A 27,113-nucleotide genomic window follows, 5' to 3' on the forward strand; every position below is an offset into this window, starting at 1 on the left:
AAGTTAAGTGATTCTTATAATTACGCAACATACGTGAAATCACCACTCTAGTAAATACATTTTATCGTACTTAATTTATAAGCTCGCTTTATTATTTATGCTTAATTTATATTTACGGTTTTAATAATGTATTTATATCTTACAATGCAGATGCAAGCTTTGAATTATTCTGGCTAAAAGAAATGAAAAAATTACTTATATCTTACGATTTAAGCGATCTCAGATTGTTATACTTTCGATATACATACTAAGTAACAGATTCTTTATCTTCGTCAAAAACGGGCAACGAACAAAAAAGCCATCTAATGATCTATCATTAAACCAACTTTTCCATAATAGTTTTTTTACTACGATCTAGATGAATATAATGTTCAGTTCAAACGCTTGTACAGCGTGTACCTAAAAGAACCATACGATTTTAAAATTTCAGAACTATTCAGATTTTAATCAGCTTTGATCGAGCAAGGTACTGTTAGAAAGAAGTAACTCTCAAGTTTCACGCCGTTGCCGCTAGGTAACACAAGAACTTTAGTGTTAGAGAAAATGGCGACTCCACAACAGAAGTCATTTTGTGTTGTTCTACGCTTCGCGCAATGCGAGTCCGTTAATTACTGTTCAACATGATTTCCAAAGTGAATACGGTACTGAACCTTCTACAGCTCTGAGCATTATGCGATGGTATAGATCAGGGGTTTTCAACCTTGTGCCCGCGGGCGCACATGTGCCCTAGAAGCAACTTAAATGCGCCCGCGACAAAGTGCTGAAATAATGAAAAAAAATAAATTTTAAGATTAAAGAAAATAAATATAAAGAAAATAAATAAAAAATTATTTAGTTTGTAAAATCTTAATAGTGAGAAATTCGCTAACTGGCTACACTGACCGCCTATTACAATCATGTCTCCTCCATCGACGTCTTTTGTTGTATTAGTATTATGGTATTAGTTGTCACCGCGTGCTGTTGTAATCTCATACTGTTGTCATGACATGCTATGGATGTGTTGTGTTTTTTTAAGTTTTTTATGCGATTAGGAGAAAAAGGTGAGAGTGAAATTTAAACATGTGCGCGCGCAACGTCACACGATAAACATAAATATAATGAAGTAAGCCGTTAAGCAAAGTTCATTTTGTATAAACTTTTGCTAAGTTCTCTCATAAGAGGCCGAAGTGATTAATATTTTATATTGTGAATATTGTTATACATATAACCTTATTCTGTACGTAAATATCAATAAGTATTTCAAGATTTCAGGTTAACTCTCTGTAAGTACCAATTGATGTTAGTAAAATAATAATCATTAATTTAATAATAATAATAGATTTTATAATTACTATATATTCTGAAAATTAAGTTTGTTATAAACCAACTTTGTTATCGAAAATAAGGAGAAATATCTGCTTAATATCCAACACATTGTCCTGTCAGTAACAAAAACACATAACGTCGAACGTCAATACAAAACCAATCTCAGTTATTTTTGAGGCTAATTATCCGCCTAAATCCGAGCTAAGGAAAATGAAGTGTAATCAACTAAAATCGGGGTTATCCACCCAGCAAGCAGTTTTTCTTCCTTCAAAATGTCTTATTTGTTGGCAAAACGAAAAAAATATTTATAGAGAGTGAACTAATTAAGGAATCGTTTCTCGTCGGAGCCGAATCGTTATTTGACGGATTTTCTGATAAGCGAAAAATTATTTCAGCGGTAGATTTACCTTCATCAAAGATTTACAGTTAGTAAACGATACAAGTACAAGAAGAATCCAAGCGATTTCAACATATTTACTATGTCAATTGAAAAATGGTTTGGAAGAACGTGAATATTTCTCTTTACAATTACACGAATCAATAGATATATCGATACACCACAAGCGGCAGTAATGACAAGAATGGTATTCAGTGATTTTAGTGTCAAAGAACTATTAACGTTACTATCAGTGCAAGAGTGAACATGGGGTGAAGATATTTATGAAATATTTAAAAATTACTCAACAGAAATTAATATGCCTTTTCACAAATTCAGTAATTATTGATGGTGAACCAGTAATGGTGGGCTGCAATGACGGATTTATTTCCCATCGCAAGAGAGATGAACCCTTTCCGAACACTATGTGTTATCACTGCGTCGTACATCAAGAATCATACGTGCCAAAATATTACCCTTAGAACATGTTATGAATGTTGTTCAAATAACTAACAAAATTCGAGCAAATCCTTCATCACACAGACTGTTTAAAGCTCTTGTCGAAAAGGATGAATTTTCCAAGCTGACCTTATCTTACATACAGATAATAAGATGGTTAAGTAAAGGAAAAACAATTGCCCGATTTTCTTATCTTTTGGAAGAGATAAAGAAATTCGTTATTTTAAAAAATCAAAAGTTTCCACAATTAGATAACCTACAACGGTTGATGGACTTTGCTTTTTTAACCGACATATGTGAAAAATTGAACATTTAAACCTGGATCTCAAGGGAAAAAATAAACATTTCCTGAAATGATTACCTCTATAAAAGCATTCAAAGCCGAAATACAGTTTTGGATAAATAATTTGTCGAAACATTCTCTTGCACACTTTCAAAGGATGAAAAAAATGATGGGTGAAAATAATTTTGACCTAAAATTATTTATCACTCATCTTCAAACCCTTTTAGAACAGTTTGAAAGTACATTTCAGTAATTTACCATTATCGAACACGTGGCTACATTTTTTTGTAAATCCTTTTACTGCACAAGTAGATATTACTGAGCTAAACCTGTAGCAGAACTTCTTCAAAAACAAACATCGAAAATTGAAATTTTAGATTCTCAAAATGACGTAATATTAAAATCTCACGATACAGATGAAAGTTTTTGGAATTTAGATGAGCATAAAAAATATATAATTTTTTGAAAAAAAAAGTCTACAAAACCAATTGCTATTTTGGTTGCACGTATATCTTTATTTTCCACCATGAATATTATCTCAATTTTACACTGCAAACTATGAGAAATTAGCAAATGAAACGCCGTGTCAAAGATCGCACTAATTCGACTTTTATAATAAATATATAATATGTTATAGTAAATATAAGTTACAAAATGCATGTTATAAAAAAGGACATAATACTTTTCTATTTATTTATATTTTAATTTTAGACATTCCCAGAATGTCTACTGATAGACATTCCCAGAATGTCTATCTGGCGTGTTTTACGTAGACGTTTGCTTATGGAACCGTACAGGATTCAGTTACTGCAAGCTCTTTATGAAGATGACAAACGACTGTGGAGTTTTGAAGATGACAATTTTGTAACACGCTTAGTGTTCAGTGACGAGGCTACTTTTCATTTAAGTGGAACGGTAAACCGCCACAATGTTAGAATATGAGATACGGAGATGCTTCTCCGTAAATTCATGTTGCTACATGAATTTGTACAGCACGAAAGAGACTCTCCCAAGTTAATTTTTTTTTTTGTGCAATTTCTCGGGGAAAGGTCCCTTTTTTTCTTAGAGAACACTGTTACGGGAACAAAGTATCTATATATGCTTGAAAACTGGCTTTTCCTTCAATTAGAGGCCGATTCAAAAGATTTAATTTTCCAGCAGGCGGAGCACCACCTCGCTGCAGTCTGCACGTTCGAGAATTTGAACGATGGGAATCCTCAACGATGGATCACCCATACGGGACCTAACGATAAAGCTTTACATCCTGACCTAACAGTGTGCGATTTTTACTTTTGGGATTTTGTAAAATATTTCGTCTATGTGCCTCCCCAGAGTGGTCGAACTGTGGAACCGCATAATAGCAGCCGTGTTAACAGTGAATAGAGAAGCGCTTGCTAGAGTGTGGGACGAATTCGACTACCGTGTGGACGTATACCGTGCATCCCAAGGAGTGCACATTGAGCGGCTATGATTTGGTTTCTAAAAATCTTCATTAAAAAAACCTTTAATACAAAATTAATCTTAAGATTTTATATTCAATATTTTTCAAAATATAAGCAATTCAAATCAGATTGAGGGGGCATGATGTATATCTGAACTAGAATTGCAGCTCCGCGCGGGCCTTTATTAACTCATAAAATAGTTATAAATTTACGTCCATAATGGGCCTCATTTTATTTTTATTTAAAATATTATTATAGAGCGTATTCCGGGATCTGGTAGGCATTTTGCGATAAATTTGATATTGTTGGTATCATTATTGCAATATGTATTCATTATTGTTGGTATAATTATTGCAATTTGTATTCAAACAATATCAAATTTATCGCAAAATGCCTACCAGATCCCAGAATACGCTCTTTTGAAAGAAACATCTTAGAAGTTTTAAAAATCATTAACTGAACTGACATCAAGTACAGTGATAAATAATGATTAAACTCATATTTTTATCCCCGTCGATTATTTCTTTAATACGGTTTAATTTTACTTTTCCAAAAAATCACCAGAAAAACCGTGTTTTTTCTATTTTCACGTCATAAAAAGAAAACTATACGAAAGTGGTTTATACATTTTTTAAAAATCTACGACTAATGCTGTAATTAAATTTTCACTACGGTTTTTTACGACACAATTTTTACGGCAAAATCACCCGTCAAGTTGTATGTTCTGGAGATGTTGAAAACCCTCTAAATATTTTAAATTAAGACGCGAGAAGAAATAAAAAAAGACACTGATAGTGCAAGCAAAAGAGAATTTTCTGCGATCAAAAATGCTTGCAAATCTGCAGAATGAAATCCGTAGTTTTCAGTTTTTAAAAAGTATCTTTCAAATTTTTACCAGCATAAATGCTCACGCAAAACTTTCATATCCTAAACTTTTTTTTCTTTCTTTGACATAACAATTGTCGATCTCCGTGGCAGAGTGGTAGCGTCTCGGCCTTTAATCCGATAGTCACGGGTTCGAATCCCGGTCAGGTATGACATTTTTCATACGCTACACGTCTCAGTTTTCATATTCCCATGTACAAGCTTCTTCGTAAGCTTTTGTAATGAATTAATTCATCAGTCAAAAAACACCAAAATTATTTTAAAAATATATATATATATATATAAATTAAAATAAAAATATATTAAAAACCCAACAAAATCGTGCAAATACTACAATAACAATAAAAACGAGACGCAAGTGATGCAATCAGAAAGAAGCTAGCTAGACAAAACCGACACAAAATTTATATTTCGTGTCCTGTTATTTATATTACGGTCCTGACACAGCGGTTATGTTATCCCATAGTGGCCTAAAAACAGAGAAAAGACAAGCATCATATTAGTAAAAAGTAACTGGAAACGCCAAGGTCATACTAGGGTATCAGACTGGCTGGTTTATGAGGCAGAGAAATGATAATAGAAATTAACTCTATAAAATTTTCAACAATTACTTTTACGGCTCTACAACAACGACAATATCACTATCACATATACAAAGATTAAAAACTGAATATAACCAAAAGAAAACTATTAAATTATTGGTAAAAGATATTCAAAACGAAAAGTTTCCAAGAGCCTTGCCTGAAAATCGTTAATTTGCTATATCATAAATAAATTGAAATTTTTGAACAATACAAACGTAACAATTTTTGAAAGTTTTGTAAAACGGAAAAGTTTATTCGTAGCAAAATTTGGATATACAAAATTAACAGATAATTCCTGTAATCCAAATTCCGCTAGTCCAAACTCCAAGTTATCCGAAAATGATTTTTGAAGGAAAAACATCGGTTATAAAATTCATACACGATAAAAAAAACATAGGAAAAGGTTTTTATTGAAGATTTATTTTCCAAACACCTAAACAGACTAACGAATAATGATGACTAATAGAGCGCAAATTTTTATTGAGACAAGTCAGGAACGATGAATTTAGTAAAATACAAAGATGAAAAATTATTTTGAATTGTAGATGAATTTATTAACAGTGTTTAGAGATGATTAAAATGAAAGATACCAGATTGAAAAATAACGAGACATTTAAATACGACGCTTTCTGCTTTCAACACCTGGACAACTACCGTGGTCTTAATTACAATCAAAATCACGATATTACTAATTTTTTGAAAGAGAACAAAAAAATGCCACACAATAAACCGAAAAAACAATTTTTTATTTCTGCAGGAAGTACAAAAATCAAAAAATAGTGCGTGTTTGTAATATTTATTTCTATAAACAAAAAAGTTTTATTTATTTCATAATTTCAAGCTCACTTTTGGTGAACAATTTAACTTCTAAAGTGTATGTATACAAATTACATATCTAAGTATTTAGTGTGCACGCACGCGTGTTTATATTTAACGTTTATAAACAAACTGCTGCAGCTGTCTTTTTCTTTTTAGATTAAGAAATGAATATGCAGCATAAGAAAAATTCTAACCCGTCCGAAATTCTAATCCATAACTTATGAATGAAAGACACTATATATCGCTATTCAGCCATGAAGGTTAGTAAAGTGACGTAATAGTAAAAATTATAAATAATTTTTACAATCCGTATTTATAGACTATAAAATTACATACTATGCATATTTATCACAAGTACAAGCGCGATCATGTTGCATAGCTATTACGATGAATATTATTTCAATCTAATCGAATAATATTCAATTACAAATCTGTAAATATAATACATTTATATTACACTTCGCGATTTCGTATAAACGGCAAAATCCGTTTTAACTTCTAAATCAACGTATAACATATGTGCGTCTTTACTAGAAATATTATAAGTATTCACCAGCAGGCCAACCCCTTTTGGTGAAAAATAAGTTTTCGCACTTTACTCGCCGTCAGTAAGTTTAATATAAAAGATTCCAAAGGGGACAATAATTATATCAAACAAAATTTGAAATAATCTTCATACAACGATTTTTGGGGGGGATTTTGACTTCATTTTCCTTTTAGCTAATTCAAAATACTTTTTTCTTTTTCTGTTTAGCCTCCAGAACCACCGTAAGCTATTACTTCGGAGGATGATGTGTATGAATGTAAATGAAGTGCAATCTTGTACAGTCTCAGGTCGACTATTCCTGAGATGTGTGGTTAATAACCCACCCACCAAAGAACACCGGTATCCACGATCTAGAATTCAAATCCGTGTAAAAGATTTGTGTACTAAGATTTGAACCTTAGAATTCTCGATTTCGAAATCAGATGATTTACGATGACGACTTCACCACTAGACCAACCCGGTGGGATAAATTCAAAATCCTACTAGATAATAAATAGCACCCGGAGGAAAAACCCTGGCATCGCATATTTACGATAACAGTATTTATAACATAGGGTTAAAATAACCCATTAATTATTTTTAACTAAATTTAAAAACCGAAAATCCGAAACGTCCGAAATTCTTTTGTTTTAGATAACTAGGACTGGACTTTACCGCATGTAGAATTTGTTTTTAAATTCTGCAATTATTTCATCCAGGTACATCAACAAACCGACGGTGTCAAAATTTTCAAACGGAAGGAATCGCCACGGCCGATCGGGAAATTATAAAAACACAAGAAATACCAGTTTACAAACCAAGGGGGCGTTGAACTTCAGAATCATACGCGCTGACGGGCGACGGCCACTAACGACCTTGGTAAGGTCATATTCGGCCCTGTAATGGTACAAACACACACTCGCCGAGCGCCGCCACATGCATCGGCGCACGTGAATGCATCGACCCCAGATCTTGCGAATCATAAATAACGCGGTTCCTTCATCGCGCTATCTATTCGCGGTCACGTAGGATCAGGATTAGAACCAGCAGCTATTTTGATAATCTAAGAGGCGACCATAACACGCTGTACACAGTGAATATTTATAGAGCTTTTTTTTCCAACTACATCCAACGAGGATTACATAGCCTCCAAAGAATTTACGAGGTTAATCTTTTTAATGTACAATAAAAAAAACTATACTAAGAACCCGTATAATTTCGCAATAAAAAATACGCTATCCTTCATACATTAACTCGATAAAAAAAAGTAAAAATAATAAACAGCCAAGGTCATCAAGGAAAAGAAACAGGTTAAGGATCTACGAAAGTGCAACGGCCTCTTCTACAAGCAAACTGACAGAACAAAGAAGGATAGCACTAAGGGTAGAGAGAGTACATTCGGTACCGCATTCTAACAAGAAACGTTTGTTTATTTAATTATAATAATTGAATAACATGACAATGTCAAATAAAATTTACAGCCTTCAATCTGTAATTCACGTCGTAAAAGTATCAGACATTTTTTAAGACATCCAGTAATCGGCGATTTGCAAAATGTCACAAGAAGTTTTTGAAAACAATAAAGACTTAAAAAACCGCACGAAGAAATTTCCAAATATATATCCTCTCGATTTTTTTTTTAAATTTCAACTTTTAGAAATAACTTCTAAATTAAAAACTACGGATTAACTAACTCTTAATTTGACGCCGACTTTAGAAAGTCGAAATTTCAACTACTAAGTTTTTTGTTGCAGTTCTAGAAATAATTATTTTTCAAAGCTATAAAGAGAAACTTAATAAGAAATGCAAAGATAGAGAAACCTGCCGTCATAACATAAATAAGACAAGGAATTACTGAAAAACGACGTAAAGAATCTTCTATCGAACATGAGCGAAGGTTCACTGGAATGTAGAAATACGTTTAACATATAAGCTTTACCCTAAATTATAGACCTGCTTACCCTAGGTATCTAACATTCAATTTTTGCGGGAAAATACTTGGAGCAAATACTAAACAGTAAAAATTCCACTAAACAAAGATGGCAATATCCAATTTCAAACTAACTACATAGCATGTTTATAATTTTTCATTAAAAATAATAATAAACCCGTAAGGTGTATAGACGAGACTTATCAGGGGAAATTTGATTTTTACCTTCCCCGACAAAGTAGAAAAAGAATCATCAAAACTGGTCCATTTTATAGTCAACAGAGTTTGAATATAGAAAATATTTTAAATTCCGAGCCTCCTTCTGCCTTTTTACGTCTGTTAATTATATTAAAAAATCTCATTTTCTTTTCCAAGAGGAAAAACATCCTATAAAAAAGTTTCAGAAGGACTAATTATTATTAGCCAGGATAATTTATGTAAAGTTTCTTAGAAGTACCTAAATTCAATCACATAAATATAGTTACATTAGGCTTTCGTTTATCAATTCCGGATGCCGCTTATACAGAATACATCCTGTTCATATTATCGATAGGAACGAAGTTACGGTATTTTTATAAAACTGATTCATTCTGTATAGGCTGCATCCGGTTCTAATGACACGACACAACAGTTACAGTATCACTTACCCATCGTTGTCTTGTTTATTCGCCATAGTCATTGTACTGTTTGTATATGTGGGCGGTTATGTGCATTTTATCTGTTTAGTTTATCTTGTAAAGTCTAATACGGTGATTTATTTTAATTAGGGCATTAAAATGAGTACAAAAGTACAGCGTCTACGATCTTTTACAGTAAATGAAAAAATGCGCGTTATAGAAGAGGCTGAAAAAATTGGAAATCGGGCGGCAGGAAGAAAATTTGATGTAGATTAGATGAAAGCTCCATTCGAGACTGGCGTAAGAAGAAACAACTTCTGGTGAAAGGCACTGGTAATAAAAGGGCTTTTCGTGGCTTAAAACCAAAATACACAGACAGAGAAAAAAAATTGTATGACTTTGTTATGGAAAAATGGAAATGCGGTTATGCTGTCACGACAGAAATGTGTCAATCATATGCTCGTGAAATCGCTAAATCGTTAAATAAAGTTGATTTTAAAGCAAGCCGTGGATGGATAACACGATTTTTTGCAAGAAATGATTTGTCAATAAGACGAAAGACGACTGTTTCTCAACGACTTCCAGACGCTTATGAACAAAAAATATTACATTTTCACAAATATATAATAAATCTTTTAAAAGATAAAGGCTATTTGCCTTCTCAAATAAGAAACGCTGATCAAACCCCCGTATATTTTGAAATGCCATTTGACAAAACCGTAAACAAAAAAGGTGAAAAGGTGTTACGATTCGCACCGGTGGTAATGAAAAACAAAGGTGTAGTGCTATGCTTTGCATTACTTCTGATGGATCAAAATTACCTCCGTACATTGTTTTTAAAAGAAAAACTCTTCCTACCGTACAGGTAAATGGAGTTATTATCAGAGCACAGGAATCAGATTGGATGGACGAAACCTTAATTTTAGATCGGATCAGGTGTGTATGGCAAAAGCGATCGGGAGATTTACTTAATAAAAAAAATACCGGTGTGCTAGGAATGGATAGTTATCGGGGGCATACGACTAATAAAGTAAAAGACATTTTAAAAAAGGGTATGACAGACCAAGTAATAATTGCAGGCGGATTGACATCTCTATTGCAACCACTAGATGTCTGCATTAATAAACCGTTCAAATCTGCATTAAAACAACTGTACAGTAAATGGATGGCTGATGAAAATTTCTTTCTCACGCCTACAGGAAGAATCAAACGCCCAGATTTTAACCGGATTTGTGTTTGGATAAAAGATGCTTGGGAAGGTATTTCCACGGAATTAGTAAGGAAAAGCTTTTAAAAAAAAGCGGAATACCTAATGAACTTGGTGGTAGTGAAGACGATCACCTTTGACAGGGCGACGTGGAGACTACCGGTAACTCTTCTACAGACATTGACAGTGACAGTGATTAATTAAAAATAAAATCCCATACTAAAAAGTGTATGGAAATGATCCTTTTCAACGTGATACTTTCTTTTCGTTTTACTGGCCTACTGATTCTAAACTAAACTAGTACTTATGGTAATTAATTAATAATGTAATTTAAATGAACGAATTAAATGCTTTACTTTCTGAATATTTTCGTATTTACGTATTTTTTTATCATATCTGTTGCGCTTTAAAATACTGGTATATACTCAATTTTTTTTTTTAGATTTACGGTCCGGAAAATCGAAGTTCGGGGCTTATTCAGAGGCGGGGAGTACTTGAATAAATACGGTATGTCTTCCAAAATTTCTATTAATGTTTTTGTGTGTTTTGGCCTAAAGTTATTTTGAAACTTCGACATACGTAAAATTCCTGACACCCAAAATTTTAGCTATCACTATACTTTCCCTTTACTAAGTAGCAATAGAAAGTAATAATATCATGGTACTGATTAACTAAAATAGATAATTAATTTTGAAAAAAAAAATATCAAAAATGAAACTGGTAAATATACCATCATACGTAGTAGAATAACATAAAAGAAATGCATTTCAAAGGACTTTCACAACCACATTGATATTAGTAAAAAATAAATGATAAAATTTTTACTTAAATTTTAATACAAAGATTATGTACAATTTATATTTATGAAAACAAAAATAATATACAAACTAAAAAAGTAATAATTCTTTGAAACTTATCCTGGGTTATCAAATAGTAAATGTTACAAAAGGTTACAAATAGTAAATGATTTTTTTTTTTATTAGTTACTTTCTTTCTGTATCGACTCAGTAGGAATTTACATATTAATATTTATAAACTGCTCTATCAAATAATTTTTGACAGAATTTTTTATCAGCAATATCAGTGTAACAGACCTCAAAAAGAATCATTTCATACATTTCATCCGAATTAGGATGCCAAGTTGAAATAATTTGATCGAAAAATTTAATATTATTAACTGTGGGACCTAACTTTGTTACACACGGAATGTCTTCAAACCAAACAATACCTCGCATATGAAAATACTTTTCTATGTTGAAAATTAATGCGGTACCACAAATACTGAATCAAAATTTTTTTTTTTTTTTTTTAATTTTATTTGTTATTTTATAAACTTATCCATATTTTTCATGGATGAAATATTCAACTTATTAGAAGAATTTTATTATTTTTTTTTTTTAATTTTCAATTAAATTCAAATCATTCTTTAATACTTAATAAAAAGTTTCCTGAAACTTTAACAACATTACATAAAAGTAATTTTCATAATGACATTATTTACAAGTACAATAAGTTTTATTATATACCACTTTATGCAATTTTTTTAATAATAAAACCATCTACTTAAAAAAAAATGCTTTTCAAATTGCTTAGAATTTGATTTTTGAAATTTGTGCTAAATTATAAACTGCTAATAACACATGAATGCACACAAAGTTCTTCTGGGACTTTCATAATCTATTCTACTAATAAAAATAATAGAAAAAATTCATATAAAAATATGTCCTAAAATGCTTCGTTTGCGTGTTACGGCTAGTGAAAGATTTCACTTGGACTTACTCTAGTGAAATGAGGACATACTGAAATTTTTAGGAAGTAAATTAAGGAGCAGAATTAGTGATTTCTTATAGTTTTTGACCTAAAAATAAGAATAAATTTAGGACCCAAAAAAAAAGAAAGAAAAGAGGCACATAGAAAATTATGACATCTTTTACAGGCAGTATTCAAAATGCAATGTAGGCATCTTTCTTAGCGAGGTTAAGAATAGCAAATTATGGAAAAGCTCTTGGTGGAAAAAAAATCTGTGAGGAGCTGTTATTAGCTGCTACAAAAGATGACTTGAATGTTGGGTAATCATCAGCTAAACAGTTAGATACGATACTACTGTCAAATGACACCATGCATCACAGAATTGAAACCATTAAACATCAAAGAGAACTTAATAGCTCAAGTCAAAAATAGTAATTTTTTTCACCATCAATTGAAAAATGCAATTGATGTATCAGTTTCTTACATCTATGCTCTCATTTTCACAGACGTAAGAAACCGCTCAAATTATGATTTACGTGAGGTATGTATTTCCAAGTTAAAGAGGATTATTTACTTTATGACCGGCTATCAAACATAAATTACCAACAATGAAATATTCAAAACTGTGACGAAGTCAATTTTTTGCAAAGAAAGTGGACCCCATATCCTCTAGTGACTTGAAAAGTTACATTGACAGGGCCATTGTAGCCATCTGATTGGCATTTTCACACAATTACCTATGGTTTGTCATCAAAGTGAATTAAAATAGCATCTGGCTGCTCTCCTAAGAGCTGGTGATTGAATATTTTGACTACACCCATAGCTCCATTCATAAGACAGTCACCGACAGATATCTTACGGCACAATATTACTTGTGAACCCATAGCTAATTTTACTGCATGTAAAAGACCACCGCAATTGTAGACATCAGTTGGAATTACATCATTTGGTGGTTTTCTTTCGCTTGTGGCGGCTTTCCAAAATTTGTCAATCGCAGCTATATTATATATTCGATGTGTAGTACACAAAACCTCCATCATTTTTAACTGATTCATAAAGGACATTATCAATTTTGCACACGCGCATACACACAAAAACATGTACATGTGTGCACGCATGCACACACATACACACACACACACACACACAAACACTTCTTATATTTGCCCAAGCATAACTTTTGAATACAATCTCTGATTTTGATGATTCTTGTTTTAAACGACAGTTCTAATCTTTTAAACAGAATTGTCTCATTCCATTGCTTAAGGGTATTAGACCAATAAAAAAATTATTTCACTGTCACAGACACTAATGCTTATTTCTTTATTTTAAAACTACACTATCACTAAACTATACTAACTTACTTTGGAAAACAAAAATACAATTATATATATATATATATATATATATATATATTTTTTTTTTTTTTAATGAAACAGTTTGAAACAAGACTATTTGCATAACACCATTTTACATTCACAGCAATGATACGATGTGTCTTTTCTGGTTGCCTTCCCACATTCTTTTGTCTCCTTTTCAGAGCAGTCTTTGCACATTTTTTGATATCTTTTTTTTCCTGGAGGTACAGAAATTTTTCTAAAAACTGTTTTCCTGTAGCAAGTCTACTCAGCTGAGTTCCAGATGTGCTTGACTGACTTGGTTCTTCTTCAGACACACTAAATTACAAGCACAAATTCTTTATAAACTGGCTTGTACTAAGTTTTTTCTTAGTTATATGGTTATACAAAATACAAGAATTGACTAAAGACATTAGAATCATATGGAAGGCCAGTTTCCGCCATCATCCTCTGGTATGATAAATTGACCCCAAACTTATTTGTATTATAACCAATTACACAAGCAGGTTTGCTTACCTCTCTTCCAAACCTGTTTTTGTATGTAAGCATATCAACCTTATGTCTCACAGAAATTAAAAAAACATCATACTTATCTTTCCAGCGTAATGAAAGAGAATAGTGTCTTTCCTACGAAACACTTGTCCACACTACGGCCTAGCGTTTTGTTTCACAGCAAGCAGTATGCCTTTTCAGTTTTTTATTGTTTTATAGTTTCAGAGCTTTTCCAGCTCTGAAACTAATGCTGGGCTAGTGTAAAATCTATCTGTGCGAGTCACGAGGGCTATGCTTGGTACTACTAGTGCTGGGATACTTCCAGCTTGGATGCAGTATCAATGACTTGCTGGCAAAATTGGACAGGATTCTGGACCGTCTCCTGGGCACCAGAGTGCTGGTTGCTCTGGAAGCTAATGCAAGTCTCCTGTCTGGGGTTCACCACTCACTGATCCCAGAGGCGCTGGTCTCAAACAGTTTGTGGAAGCCAGGAACCTTTACTTGATTAATGATGCAGAACAACTGCCAACTTTCTCTTCTGGGAGAAGAGAAAGCGACTAGAAAGAGAAAGAGAAAAGTACAAGTAGTTGGACTGTCTGGCCCGAGGCCAGTATGAGCAATCATAGGCTTATAACCTATGAGATCGTTTATAGAGGCAGTCTAAGAGCTCCAGATTCGAGTCGCTATAACCTAAGAGACCTGAATCACCACAGGCTGCGGCGTGAGTGCGTAGCTGCCTTGCAGGGGTTGGAATGGCACATGAAGCACAGAGAGAAGGTGGAATTGATGGCTGACAATTCGGCCGGGCCATCAAGAGTGGCTGTTTTAGGGTCCTCCGGCAACCTCAGCCAATGGACAGACCCTTAGGTAGTGGCCAATCCGCTGATCGAGGTGTGCCTGGAGCCGTCATAACTGCTGCTTCTGGGGAGCCGTCTATTAAATGCAGATAGATACCCAGGAAAATGTGGTGGTTCTCTGACCTTAGCCTACTGTGTGCAAGAGTTAGGTCTACTAGGAAAAGATACCAATGTCGTCCCCTAACGAGGATAATCGTTGATGACGTGCATGCTGAGCATCTGCGGATCTACCAGTGCGCCCATAATTAGAATCTTCATGCCATTAAGGAAGCCAGACTAAGTTATGGCAAGAATCCATATGCGAGTTGCAGCACAGCCCCTGGCAGCTCACAAAATCATGTTACCGGCCAAAACCATTGCACGTGCTGTCCAGTGTTCGATGCAGGTTTGGTGGTCATGACCACACTTTAACATCTATGGCGACTTACCAGGCGTTCCTGGATTGGAATGGTCAGCGTTAGGGTGGGGGCTACATCTTCCCTGGTGTACAGGCTGTGGATCACATGGATCATAGACCGAGTGGTTTCTCGTATTGCACTGTAAAAGGCACCGGGGATTAAACAACTTGACCCTTAACTTTTCTTTCTATTTCCTGTTTAGCCTCCGGTAACTACCGTTTAGATAATTCTTCAGAGGATGAATGAGGATGATATGTATGAGTGTAAATGAAGTGTTGTAGTCTTGTACATTCTCAGTTCGACCGTTCCTGAGATGTGCGGTTAATTGAAACCCAACCACCAAAGAACACCGGTATCCACGATCTAGTATTCAAATCCGTGTAAAAATATCTGGCTTTACTAGGACTTGAACGCTGGAACTCTCGACTTCCAAATCAGCTGATTTGGGAAGACGTGTTAACCACTAGACCAACCCGGTGGGTTAAATGAACAACTTGACCCGGATATATTTTATCATCTGCTGCCTGTCATAAGAGAGCAGCTTGGTTCACGGGGTGCAAGTCAGGAAGCAGTTCCAGCTAAGGAGCTGGAACTGCTTCCTGACTTGTTGGAAAGTGGCTTTGTAGAGGGTGCTCTTAAAACCAGGAAAGGATCCTAGTGATGTCGGCAGTTATCAACCCATCAGCCTCTAGCTGATAATCGGCAAGTTGCTTGAAAGGCTGGTTGTGGAACGGCTCTGGGAAAGCATTGAGATGAATGTGTTTTCTAAATTGAGGCCAATATGGCTTCACAAAGGAAGTTGGCACCGAGGATTGCATCTTAAATGCTCTTGCCGAGGTTGAAAGCACATATAAATGTTTTGGCAATTTTTATAGACAGAGGCAGTATTTCCTTTCTTGTGTTCGAGTTCTGTCCTCTATGAGTTGGAACACCGCAATGTTCTCGTAGCCCTGCAGGCCGTAGTACGTGACTATTTGTCTAATCATATGGCTGTTTAAAGATGCGCACCTAGCTGTGGAAAAATCCGTCACCAGGGGAAGCCTGCAGGGTTCCATTCTCGGTCCACTGCTGTGGAACCTGGCATTTGATGGGTTTCTGGGAATGAATTCCCAGAAGGGGTCATGGCCCAGGCTTTTGCCGATGACAGTCTCCTTTTAGTTTGTGATAATTCACGACTGCAGCTGGAAGATCAAGCGTATGCGGCCTTGTCAACCGTGGAGAGCTGGATGGACATTCAAAATTTAAAGATTTCTATGCCCAAGATGAAGTTTATGCTTCTCAAGGATGCAGACAAATACAGTCGAAACCCCCACACTAAGTATAAAGGCTGTGCAATCAGCCGAGTGAGAGTTCATAAGTACCTAGGTGTTTAGTTTTTGAGAAGTTAATATTCATCAACCACATTAGGCAAGTAGCGGCGGATGCTGTCTCAGTGATACACAAACTTAGGAGGATTGCTCAGAAGTACTATGGGTTCTCTGGCCGTCAAATGTATATGGTGTACCAAGGTGTTTGAAAGTATGGCCTCTTATGTGGCACCCGTTTGGGAATCACACACACACAAAGCAATAACAGTTTTTCCTTCAACTGCACGTGTAAAAACTATTATTCTCTATTCTTATTTTTTATACACTTGATTAAAGCTGAGTTTCTAACAATATAATTACTATTCTCATAATTTATCTCTTGCAACAAAATATCTTTATTAACTTTATTTTCAAAATTGTAAACAAGTTCACACTCTCTATACCTAAAATTTCTAAATTCTTATATTTATTTGACTTTAGGTTATAACAAAAAATTTTCTCTAAAAGTTGAATTTTATGTTTGCTCACTATACTCCATTAAATTAAAAAACCTACCAAAAAATACATGATTTGAATGTTTACATTTTCCAAACCCAAAACAGCATTTTGCAAAGTGCTAAGTTTTTGTTTTTGCTTGTGTGTTATTTCTTGAATTTGATATTTTTTTTAACTTGGAAATCAATTAATTGAAAATCAGTATAAAACAATGTAAAAAAAAAAAAAAACAATTCTGAATGTATGACAATAAAGTAAACATTGTAAATATTTCAATTTTATTATATTGGGTTTTTCTATTTTCAACTATCAATCTCCTAATGCCTGCAAATTGAAATTCCCTGGCTGATGCACTCCTATGCATCATCACCTAATTTCTACAACAGTCTTGGGAGAATGATCACAAAACAGATATTTTTTGTATAATTAATGATAAACAATAAATCATGTAAAACTACAACTCTTGACATAATTTTACTTTTTCATTTCAGAAAATTATGATTAGATTTAGATCACACGCTATTAAATATAAGAAGAATACATATAATATAACATATCAGTTTACTTACTTTTCAATTGTGTATTTTCAATAGCAAACATATTAAGAGCAAGCAGCTGCAAGAACCGATTTGAATTTAAAGGTAGAGGTGAATGCTGCAATAAAGTACGGAATTCCTTTAACATTTGTACAGCAGTCTCCTGAAATGTTTCCATCCTATAACAAACCAAATATAATATTAATTATAATTATTACACAAAACATGTTAATACATAAAATAATTTAAAAAATAAGAATAAAAACCGACTTCAAAAAATAATAGTACTAAAAAGTTACAAACAATTATATTTTTATTTAATAACTAAAGTAAAATTATTTACAACAAATAACTATTTTTGAAGTCTGTGCCCAGCCGACACAAGTTAAACGTAAAGTTAGTAAAACTGACCACTAGGTGACTAAACAGGATTCCCACATGTAAAATGGGATCTCAAGGCCACATAAGTGAGAGCATATCACAATCATACCTCATTTTGAGTTCGCTATGGTATACATACATGGTAATAATTAATATACATACCTAAGCATCTATAAAGTATTCTTATATTTTTGTACGTCGTATTTTATTGTTATATTGCATTTTTGTAGATCTCATTTTATTGTAGTAAAATTTCTACCAATTTTGCATTGTTTGAGATAGGATATATTACATAATCATAGGTTTTTTTTTAAACTTGTGTTGGCTGGCACTGACTTCAAAAATAGTTATTTGTTGTAAATACTTTTACTTTAGTTAATACATAAAAATATAATCATTTGTAACTTTTTAGTACTATTATTTTTGAAGTCAGTTTTTATTTTTTAAATTATTCTATTTTTAGCGAGAGAGATCTAGTATAAATATACATAATTAATAATATGGGTAGCCCTACTAAACGCACTGCTCAAATGAAACAGCAATGTTTAAAAGAAAGTTGCCAAGAAAGGAATAATCGTTGGAATGATCGAAAGGAAGGAAAAGTAGTGATAGTAGTACTTTCACAAATGAGAACGTATAGTAATCAATTCATACAAAATTAAAGTTTAGAAAGTCATGCTCATAGTGTCAGTTTAATACACCAACATAAGTCAAATGAAACGCAAGAGCAATGTTCTCACCACCTCAGATTATATACAAGGAAGGAGAGTTACCGGAAGCTGTACTCATAAAATTTGATGATGAGACTATTGGTCTTAGAATGAGAAATGTTAATGGTTGTATAACCACTTCACCAGTTTGTACAACATTCCAAGCAACAAAGGAATATGGAGATATCAAGCGCAGAATGCTACCTCTAATATTAAGCTGGGCTGTAACTGTTCACAAACTTCAGTGTACAACTCTTGACAGGGCAGTGATAGACCTCGGCAAGAATAATTTTGTCAAGGGGCAGATTTATGTTGCCCTTAGTAGAGTTAAAACTGTAGAGGGCATCGTCTTGTCTGATTTGGACCCAAATAAGTTATTATATAGATCACCTGATGAGAAAGCTCTGACAGAATGATGAGGTTGCGTAATCTATCCAATTTATAAGTTTCATTATTGCAAGTAGACATTTGGACAAGGTTTGTGAGTACTCTGTTGAAATGAAGTGTTTATAATAAATATAGAATATTATTTCTTGAGACATTATAATATTTAACTCACTTCTTATAGGGTGATGTTGATTGGGAGCTTGTTATATGACTATTTATTTAGTATTACAAAATTAGAATTTTTATAGCAAAATTAGAATTTATTGTTGCATAATATAAATATAAATATTATAATTCTACAATTCGGGATAATACACTTTTTCACCACTTTATATAAATATTAAATGTATGTTTAACATGAATATGAAGTTCAAAAAAAAGTAGACAAGAAAAAAAAATTAAAAAGAGGTACGACTAAGGATGAAAAATTGAAAAAGGAAAGCCATAAATACTTCCAGAGACTAAAAAGCAATATAATATAGACTGTTATTAATATCCTAGTCATACAGGGAAGAGAGGGCAACACTACACTGGTGCGAGTGGTCAGTAGCTAAAGGTGTCAAGCTGTTCACTTTTTGGTATTTTTCGTAAGATTATCACTGGATTTGGTTAAAATTTATACGGAACCACTGCGAAAGTATACTCTTTCAATTAAAGAAAAATTATCAAATCAGTTTACATCAGAAATATTGTGTAACATACATTAAAACAAAAAAAGATTGTCGAATTAACTTTCTCCTTTTTTTTTAAATCGATTAACAATTGATTTAAATCAATAATAAACACTAAAATAAATATTCTGCAACACTAAATCAATAAAAAGTATTTACAAACAGAGCACTTTCATTTTATTAAAGCACATCTTCAATCAATAAACATTTTAAATAAAAACCAATGAACATAAATGTTTCTTTGTGACGTAAAATATTATTATAACTACAATTATAGAACAATTAACTAAAAATTAATATTCTATTCTACTAATATTAACCAATTTGGGAGCAAATATTTACACAAAAATGGCCTTGTGACACTACATTTTTGTAACTACTATGTACACCTACGATATGATAGTCTTCTTTTTAATGTTTCTTGAATAGGTACTGATAATTCTTTTATTCACAAATTAAAATATTTGAATTTGAATTCTAATAATTCCAGACATACACTTTCAAAAATCTTTTCCTGACATTTAAATTAATTTTTGATGTAAACAAATTATATTTCTTACTGAATTTTATTAATAATGAAATAAAATGTAGAACAGGACTGTTAAAATCAATCACTATGGATTATTGTGAGAAAACCACTAAAGCAAAGAAAGAACTTATTCAAATGGAACTGATATCAATAAAGGAAAAAACATTTGAGAATACAGTACTATTATAGAAACAGGTAAACCAGTTTTTATCTTTCTCACTCAAAATTTGCAGATTAGTTCAAGTCAGTTACTGAACAAGTAAAGATACATATTATTAAGAGGAGGCTGAATTAATAAAAAGAATTACAAATAAAACATTTTATAAATGGAAAATTACTCAAAAAACCCATTTCATCAATATTATTCTACTTGAATGATGAATTTGTTTCCTTATCAAAGTTAATACGTTCCGACACCAATGACGCATAAGTGGCGGCTTCTCATTGATCATTCCCCGGCCTGTGTGTGCCACATGTGCATTAACTGCAGTCACTATGTTCTACGTTGTTGTAGCAGTCGGACTTCATTCATGTTCTTTATATTCTAGTGGCATGCAATTTGATAAATAAAAAATGTAAGTTTGTGCTTGGTCTTTTTTTTTTTTTTTTTTTAATTACTTATGGCAGGTTCGAAATACCAGGACCTTCACAACCAAAGAGCCAATGACTCGTAAAAAAAGTAATATCAGAGTTTGAATTACAAAAATTTTTAGAAAACAACAGTAGTGAAGAAGATTTTGATGTGACAGTGAATTATACTATGTGTGGGGGGATGATAGTGACTACGACTGTAAAACTGGAAAAGATGACAAAGAAAACATGAAACTTATTACAGAACAAAATTTTGAGGAGGATGGTTTTGAAAACTTAGTTCACACATAAAACGATGAAGAACAGATTCCTGTTGCTAATAACCAAACGCCTATAGATTTTCCTTCTAATATTTTATGGGCATCAGTACTGCCAAATTTGAAAAGTATCTCCTTTACTTTCATTAGAATGGCTAAATTTATTTTATATTTTTCTTTGCAATCTGTTTGTAATTAGGATTTGTACAAAAAATTTGTAGAATCTTGAACATAATGAATAAATAATAAAAGTAATTGTAGTTGTATGTATCAATAATTTTATGCATTTTTTATTTGTTTTGTGTAACAGGATTCCATAGTTTGTGTCTGTATAATAATTATACTAAAAATATGTTTGTTTTATGTGTAATTATCATAATAGCAAATAAAAACGTAAACAAGCTTTGACTGCTCATAAAAATAATAATAATAAGCAGAAATATGGTAATAATAAGGAATAAGTAGTTGTCGTTGACTGAGAACTACTAAACGACTGACGCGACATGTTCGACCACCGGCGCCGTACATACACTTCTCAATCACCAGCCCATAGACGCATCATATGCGTCATTTCATATTTTGTTTTAAATTGTGATAAAAAAATCAGTTTGGATTTTTTAAAGATTTCAACTTTAAATTAATACTAAAAGTGTTAACTGTTATTACACATCACATTATTACATATTGCATTATAATATTTAATAGCCGTAACAATAAGTAGATATAATGCTGATGTAGGTTCAAAAAGTATCAGACTACTTATTGGCTATGAATAAAATCCTGTAGCTTCCAATTCTTGACCCCCATCTTTATTCTCAGTGCTCCTTCCAGTTGCTGGAGACAATTACCATAGTCTTCTTTCGCAGAAGGCAGTTTATTGACTTTGCATCCACTTCAAGGAATACTTTGACATGCAGATATGCTTCAAATGTCATCGTTTCAGCCACAGGGCCAAATTCTGTAAGTATACGTTGGTCTGCGCCCATTGTGGCGAGGAGGGACACAGGCATGACGACTGTCTGCAGAAAAAAGAGCCTCCAACTTCCATCAACTGCAAAAGGTGGCACAAGAATCATAGGCACTCTGTCAACAGTAGGGAGTGTGGTTGTTACTTAAGAGTTGTTGAGATGTATTTCAATTCCTTTGATGATTAGATTTGATCAACTACTGTAAATATCCAGGGTGCCTATTTGGTCCAAGTTGAGCTAGATGAGGTTGTAGAACAATGGAGCCTCGATGTTATCCTACAGCACCCATATGTGGTCAAGGGTGATCTGGCAGCAGGCTTCCAAGGTTTGAGAAAGTTTACACTTGGAGAAAGAGCACTTGGAAAGATGGGATAAAATTCTCCAACTTGTCAATGCTTGTCCAATTCTTAAAGGTGTCTATACGAATGCCAGATTGATTTTTGGCACAATGGATCACATGTTAGTGCTGAATTAGTCGAAGGTTTCATCAGGCAACATAATTTTGAAATTTTCAATGTTGCTGGGGTGTTGACTACTTACGCAGACATGGACAGTGGATGGAGGACCTTCCAAGGTACTAACTTCGATGTTACCATTGGGAATGATTTCCCTGGTAGGATTCAGAATTGGTCTGTAGTCGATAATTGTGCAAGAAATCGTACTCATAGTTTTTGATTTGGTAGATGGGTTACGTGATACCTATAAAGGCTATGTCCCTCATCAGGGGCACTTTCTGCACAGGAAGGCAGATTGGCTCAAATTTTCTAATATTATAATAACATATTGGATTTTAGCTTATTTTGATGGCTTACTATAACCTGGTTGCTCTCTAGTTAAGCCAGTTAAAAAATGATTGTACCACTTTTAATTTGTGCAGTTTCCATAATATATTTCCATAAGCCTGCTTACTATCATGAATTGCTTCACTTTGGGTATACAAAGTTTTTTGCAGAACTTGATGAGCAGGCATTCTCTGATTCTTCAATGTTCTCATCACTTTGCACAATAAGTGTATAAACACTTATTAGGACAACACATGCAGTGACACTGCTGGACAACTGTTGCACTCTATAAAGTTACAAAAAAATAAGCACATCAGATATTAATTCTGGGAACTAACAAAGCTTTACCACTCACATCGAAATACTTTTTGAGAGAAAAAATGGTTGAATACTTTTCAGACACACCTAATAAATATATTTTGTTAGTAATTAGCTTTTTTTAATTATTTGTAAAGTTTTCAAAAGTCTATACTTTTCTTTAATAACAAAAAAAATTAAAATCATTTTCTTCTGTTTCCTAACTTATATTATCTTTTAGTATCAAGAACACAAAATAATATTTCAGGAAATACCTATCAAGAGTACTAAATTAGTTCACATGACTGAAGGTACATGTGTAATGTTACATTAACAATGCATAAGTTACTTATATTATCAAAACTGTCAACAATTCACACTTACCCAATTTTTGTGAAGAGTTTCCCATGTACATGTAGGTAACTGACACCAAATCTCTTGTTCAACTGCAATGAATATACAAAACACAATAAATGGTCAGAAAATACACTTAAAAAAATTAATTATAAATTCTGTCACTCAATAATCAACTAAATGATATATAAATCAAACAGAGAAAGGAGATTATTTCCTTAGATAACAATGTTATATTGCAAACAATAATAAACCTAACTACTGATAACATCAAACACACAGTATGTCTGAAAAGTTCCCAAACTAAATTAAATAAAAATACAGATTTAAAGATAAACAAATTTACTCACTTCAGCCCTCTACACAGAACCCTTCTCTAGCTATACAATCATTGCAGCGTCAGTAGGGCCTGTCGAACGCTCTGGAGAAATCACTTTGTGAGACTGCCTTCAACTGCTTGGTGCAATCCCTTTGGATGGCTGGAATTTTGTCGAAAAAGCGGCCATTCATCTTCAACTTGAGTTTCAGGGACAGAAAATATTCTGCTGGAGCCAAGTTGGATGAATAGGGCCAGTATAAAACAATAATTTGATTTACAGCGTAATAACATGTTAAACTGTTGCCATGTGTGCCACTCCATTGTCGTGCAAGAGTCTGACTGCCCGCATCCAGGTACTTGGGCCGAATTTGACAAATGTGACGCATCAGATGTTTCATTACTTCCAAATATAATTTAGAATTCACGGTTTGACCAGCTGGAACAAATTCATGATGAATCAGGCCCTTTGAGTCGAAGAATGCAATCAACATCATTTTCATTCTTGATTTTTGCTGCCTGACTTTCACCGGTCTTTGTGCTCCAGGACTTAACCAAGCAGCGGATTGACGCTTTGTTTGCAGATCATACATAAAGCACCAGATTTCATCCCCAATTACAATTGTTTGCAAAAACTTAAGGTCACTATCGGTAGTTTCAACGAAGTCTTGAGCACAAGAAAGATGCACCTGTTTTTGTTCTTTGGTCAAGAAGTGTGGAACAAAACGAGAGCACACCTTTTGGTGGTTCATTTTTTCTGTTAGAATTGTACGTACCGCATCTTTACTGATGTTTAGCTCATCTGCTATGGCCCAAATGGTAAGATGAGATTGTTTGAGCAGGAGCGCATGCACTTTCGCAACGTTTTCATCATGAACAGCTGTTAACAGCCTCCTGCTTCATTCATCATCCAACGACTCTCTACAGTCTTTAAACTGCTTCCACCACGTGTACGTTGTAGTACAAGATGTGGCTTCATCACCGAATTCTTGTTGTAACATAGAATAAGTTTCAACAAAAGATTTTTAAATGTCAAACATAAAATTTTATTACACTTCTCTGTTCCATGTCACAAGCTCGCACAAGGTCACATAAACACAACTTATGCAGCTGAATATAACATAACGCAAGACTGGAGTGATGAAACATGATAAAATTTTGTATACACACTCATCAGACATCATACTACATAGTTCCTTGGTTGTCCGAGAGATGGCATGACTTGTATCGTCTACAGAAATTTAGTTCGGGGACTTTTTAGACCTACTGTGTAATATAAAAATTAGTAATAACATCTGTCAGGAAATCTTTATCAGTCCACCTAATATCTGCAAGCTTCATAAAATCTGACAAAACAGTTCTCGCTTTCTTGAATTAAAATACATCAATCAATATAAGCTGTAACAACACATTGTTTTTATTCCCACACAAGAAGAATAGCCAATTGAAGCAACACAGAATCAACCTTCAGTTTCTTAAAAAACTATTTTATATATTGTATAGACACCAATTTGCAATGAGAAATTTATATGTTAAATTTTATAAACAATAAAAAAAATAATAACAGTATCTTTTTAATGTAGAAGGATTACAGAACACTCGTAAATATTCTGATAAAATTCAGCCCCCAGTTTCCCGGAATTTAACACAGACCTTACTAATAGTCATAATTCCTGATCGCAAAATCTATACACAAAAAATCTAAGCAGAAAAAACTTACAAGAAAGATTTTAAATAAAAAATGACGAATGCATTCCAGTGAGATTTTATGTTTTTTTCATAACAATAATCAATTTCATACAGTAAACTTATCTATTTTAAGAGTTGCAGTGATTTTATTTTTGTGAAACATTTAAGCAGCAATAACCAGTAGTGGCTTGCATTTACAAGGTTTTTTTTTTAACTGGTATTACCTACAACTTTGAAGCCAAGGTTTTGAATTATCCTCTAATATTAACTGTGTAACTATAATACCAAGTCTGTTAAAATCAGTAAGTGTAAAAATACATTGTTAGAAATTTGTTAAAAGAAAAGGTGTAATATAACACAGAAGAGGAGGGTTTTGTGATGGGATGCTACTAGAACCAACACTCCTTATATATTTTTAATTTATTTTATTTGTTGATGGGATTACCTAATCTGAAAATAATTTTTATCAGTATCATTATCATCATAATCATCATCACTAATGTACAAAAAATCATAATTATCAATTTTACTAGCATTAACTGCATTAACATAAATACAAAGACTTATTTAATGATACATCACACATTTTTATGAGCAAAAATGTAAAACAAGATACAACAAAACACAAGTTATATGAAAAACATAGACAACTTCATAAACAAAATGGGGTCTAGTTTACACCAAACAACAAATGCAATTTAATTTTCAAAATGACAAAATAAGGTAATATTACAATACATTAATAAAATGTCCTTAATTAAAGACTGTAAATAACTACGAACATACCACAACATCTACCATGCTCTTCAAAACTGTTAGTAATAATAAATGTTGATTTTTTGACATTGCAGTTTTAACTGCATTATATCAATCAAAAAATAAACATTTACTGTTTCAGTTTAATCACCCTACATGCAGCCCTTGCTTCATAACAATTATCACTTTTTCTCATATCAAACGATTCATATCATACACGGTTGAAAATAACAAAGTAGTTTAATAATACCATGAGCAGTTGAATTTTTTAAAGCAAAATAAAAAAGCTAGTGAAAAAAAATAAAAATGTATTGTTAAAAAATGTTGACAAAAAAACCATTTGCATATATAACAATTGGTTCTACCATTTTTCCTTTTCCCTTACCTTTTTTTGCAATTTTTTTAACTTTTTAATTTCGTTTTTATTTCAAAATGGGCCTTAAATTAAAAAAAAACACTTCTCGTATAAATGCAAACTCATAGTTTGTGTATGCACTACCAATCTTGTAAAACTAGTTAAAATGAATTTTGTGATGCTAAAAGACTTATTTGCGAAGAAAACCTGAAAGATTTTCCATATTCCTTTCTTTACAAAAGTAAGCAACAAATACAATTATAATATTCATAACTGAAGGAAAAGACTCATAAAGCAGAATAAAATAAAACAAACTATTTTAAAAGTGCAGCATCAGTACATGACAATTTCTTAGTTTCCTAAATTGGAATTAATTGAAATGGTGGGGGGGAAGTAGGATACAGCACCACAGGAGTCGGCAGTGTCTTCACCCTGCATTCAATTT

General features: G+C 33.0%; 1 protein-coding gene across 1 annotated transcript in view; it reads right to left on the reverse strand.

Annotated features, from left to right (window-relative positions):
* LOC142324077 (uncharacterized) overlaps nt 1-27,113 on the reverse strand; it is a 130,025-nt gene that overhangs the window by 42,904 nt on the left and 60,008 nt on the right. Inside the window, exons 12-13 of the mRNA XM_075364704.1 lie at nt 23,583-23,644; nt 17,659-17,804 (exon numbers count right to left, since the gene is read on the reverse strand). Of these exons, the coding sequence (XP_075220819.1) occupies nt 17,659-17,804; nt 23,583-23,644 (208 nt within the window). The remainder of the gene's footprint in view (nt 1-17,658; nt 17,805-23,582; nt 23,645-27,113) is intronic.

Source organism: Lycorma delicatula, chromosome 4 (genome assembly GCF_047948215.1).
Source record: "Lycorma delicatula isolate Av1 chromosome 4, ASM4794821v1, whole genome shotgun sequence".
Lineage (NCBI taxonomy): Eukaryota > Metazoa > Arthropoda > Insecta > Hemiptera > Fulgoridae > Lycorma > Lycorma delicatula.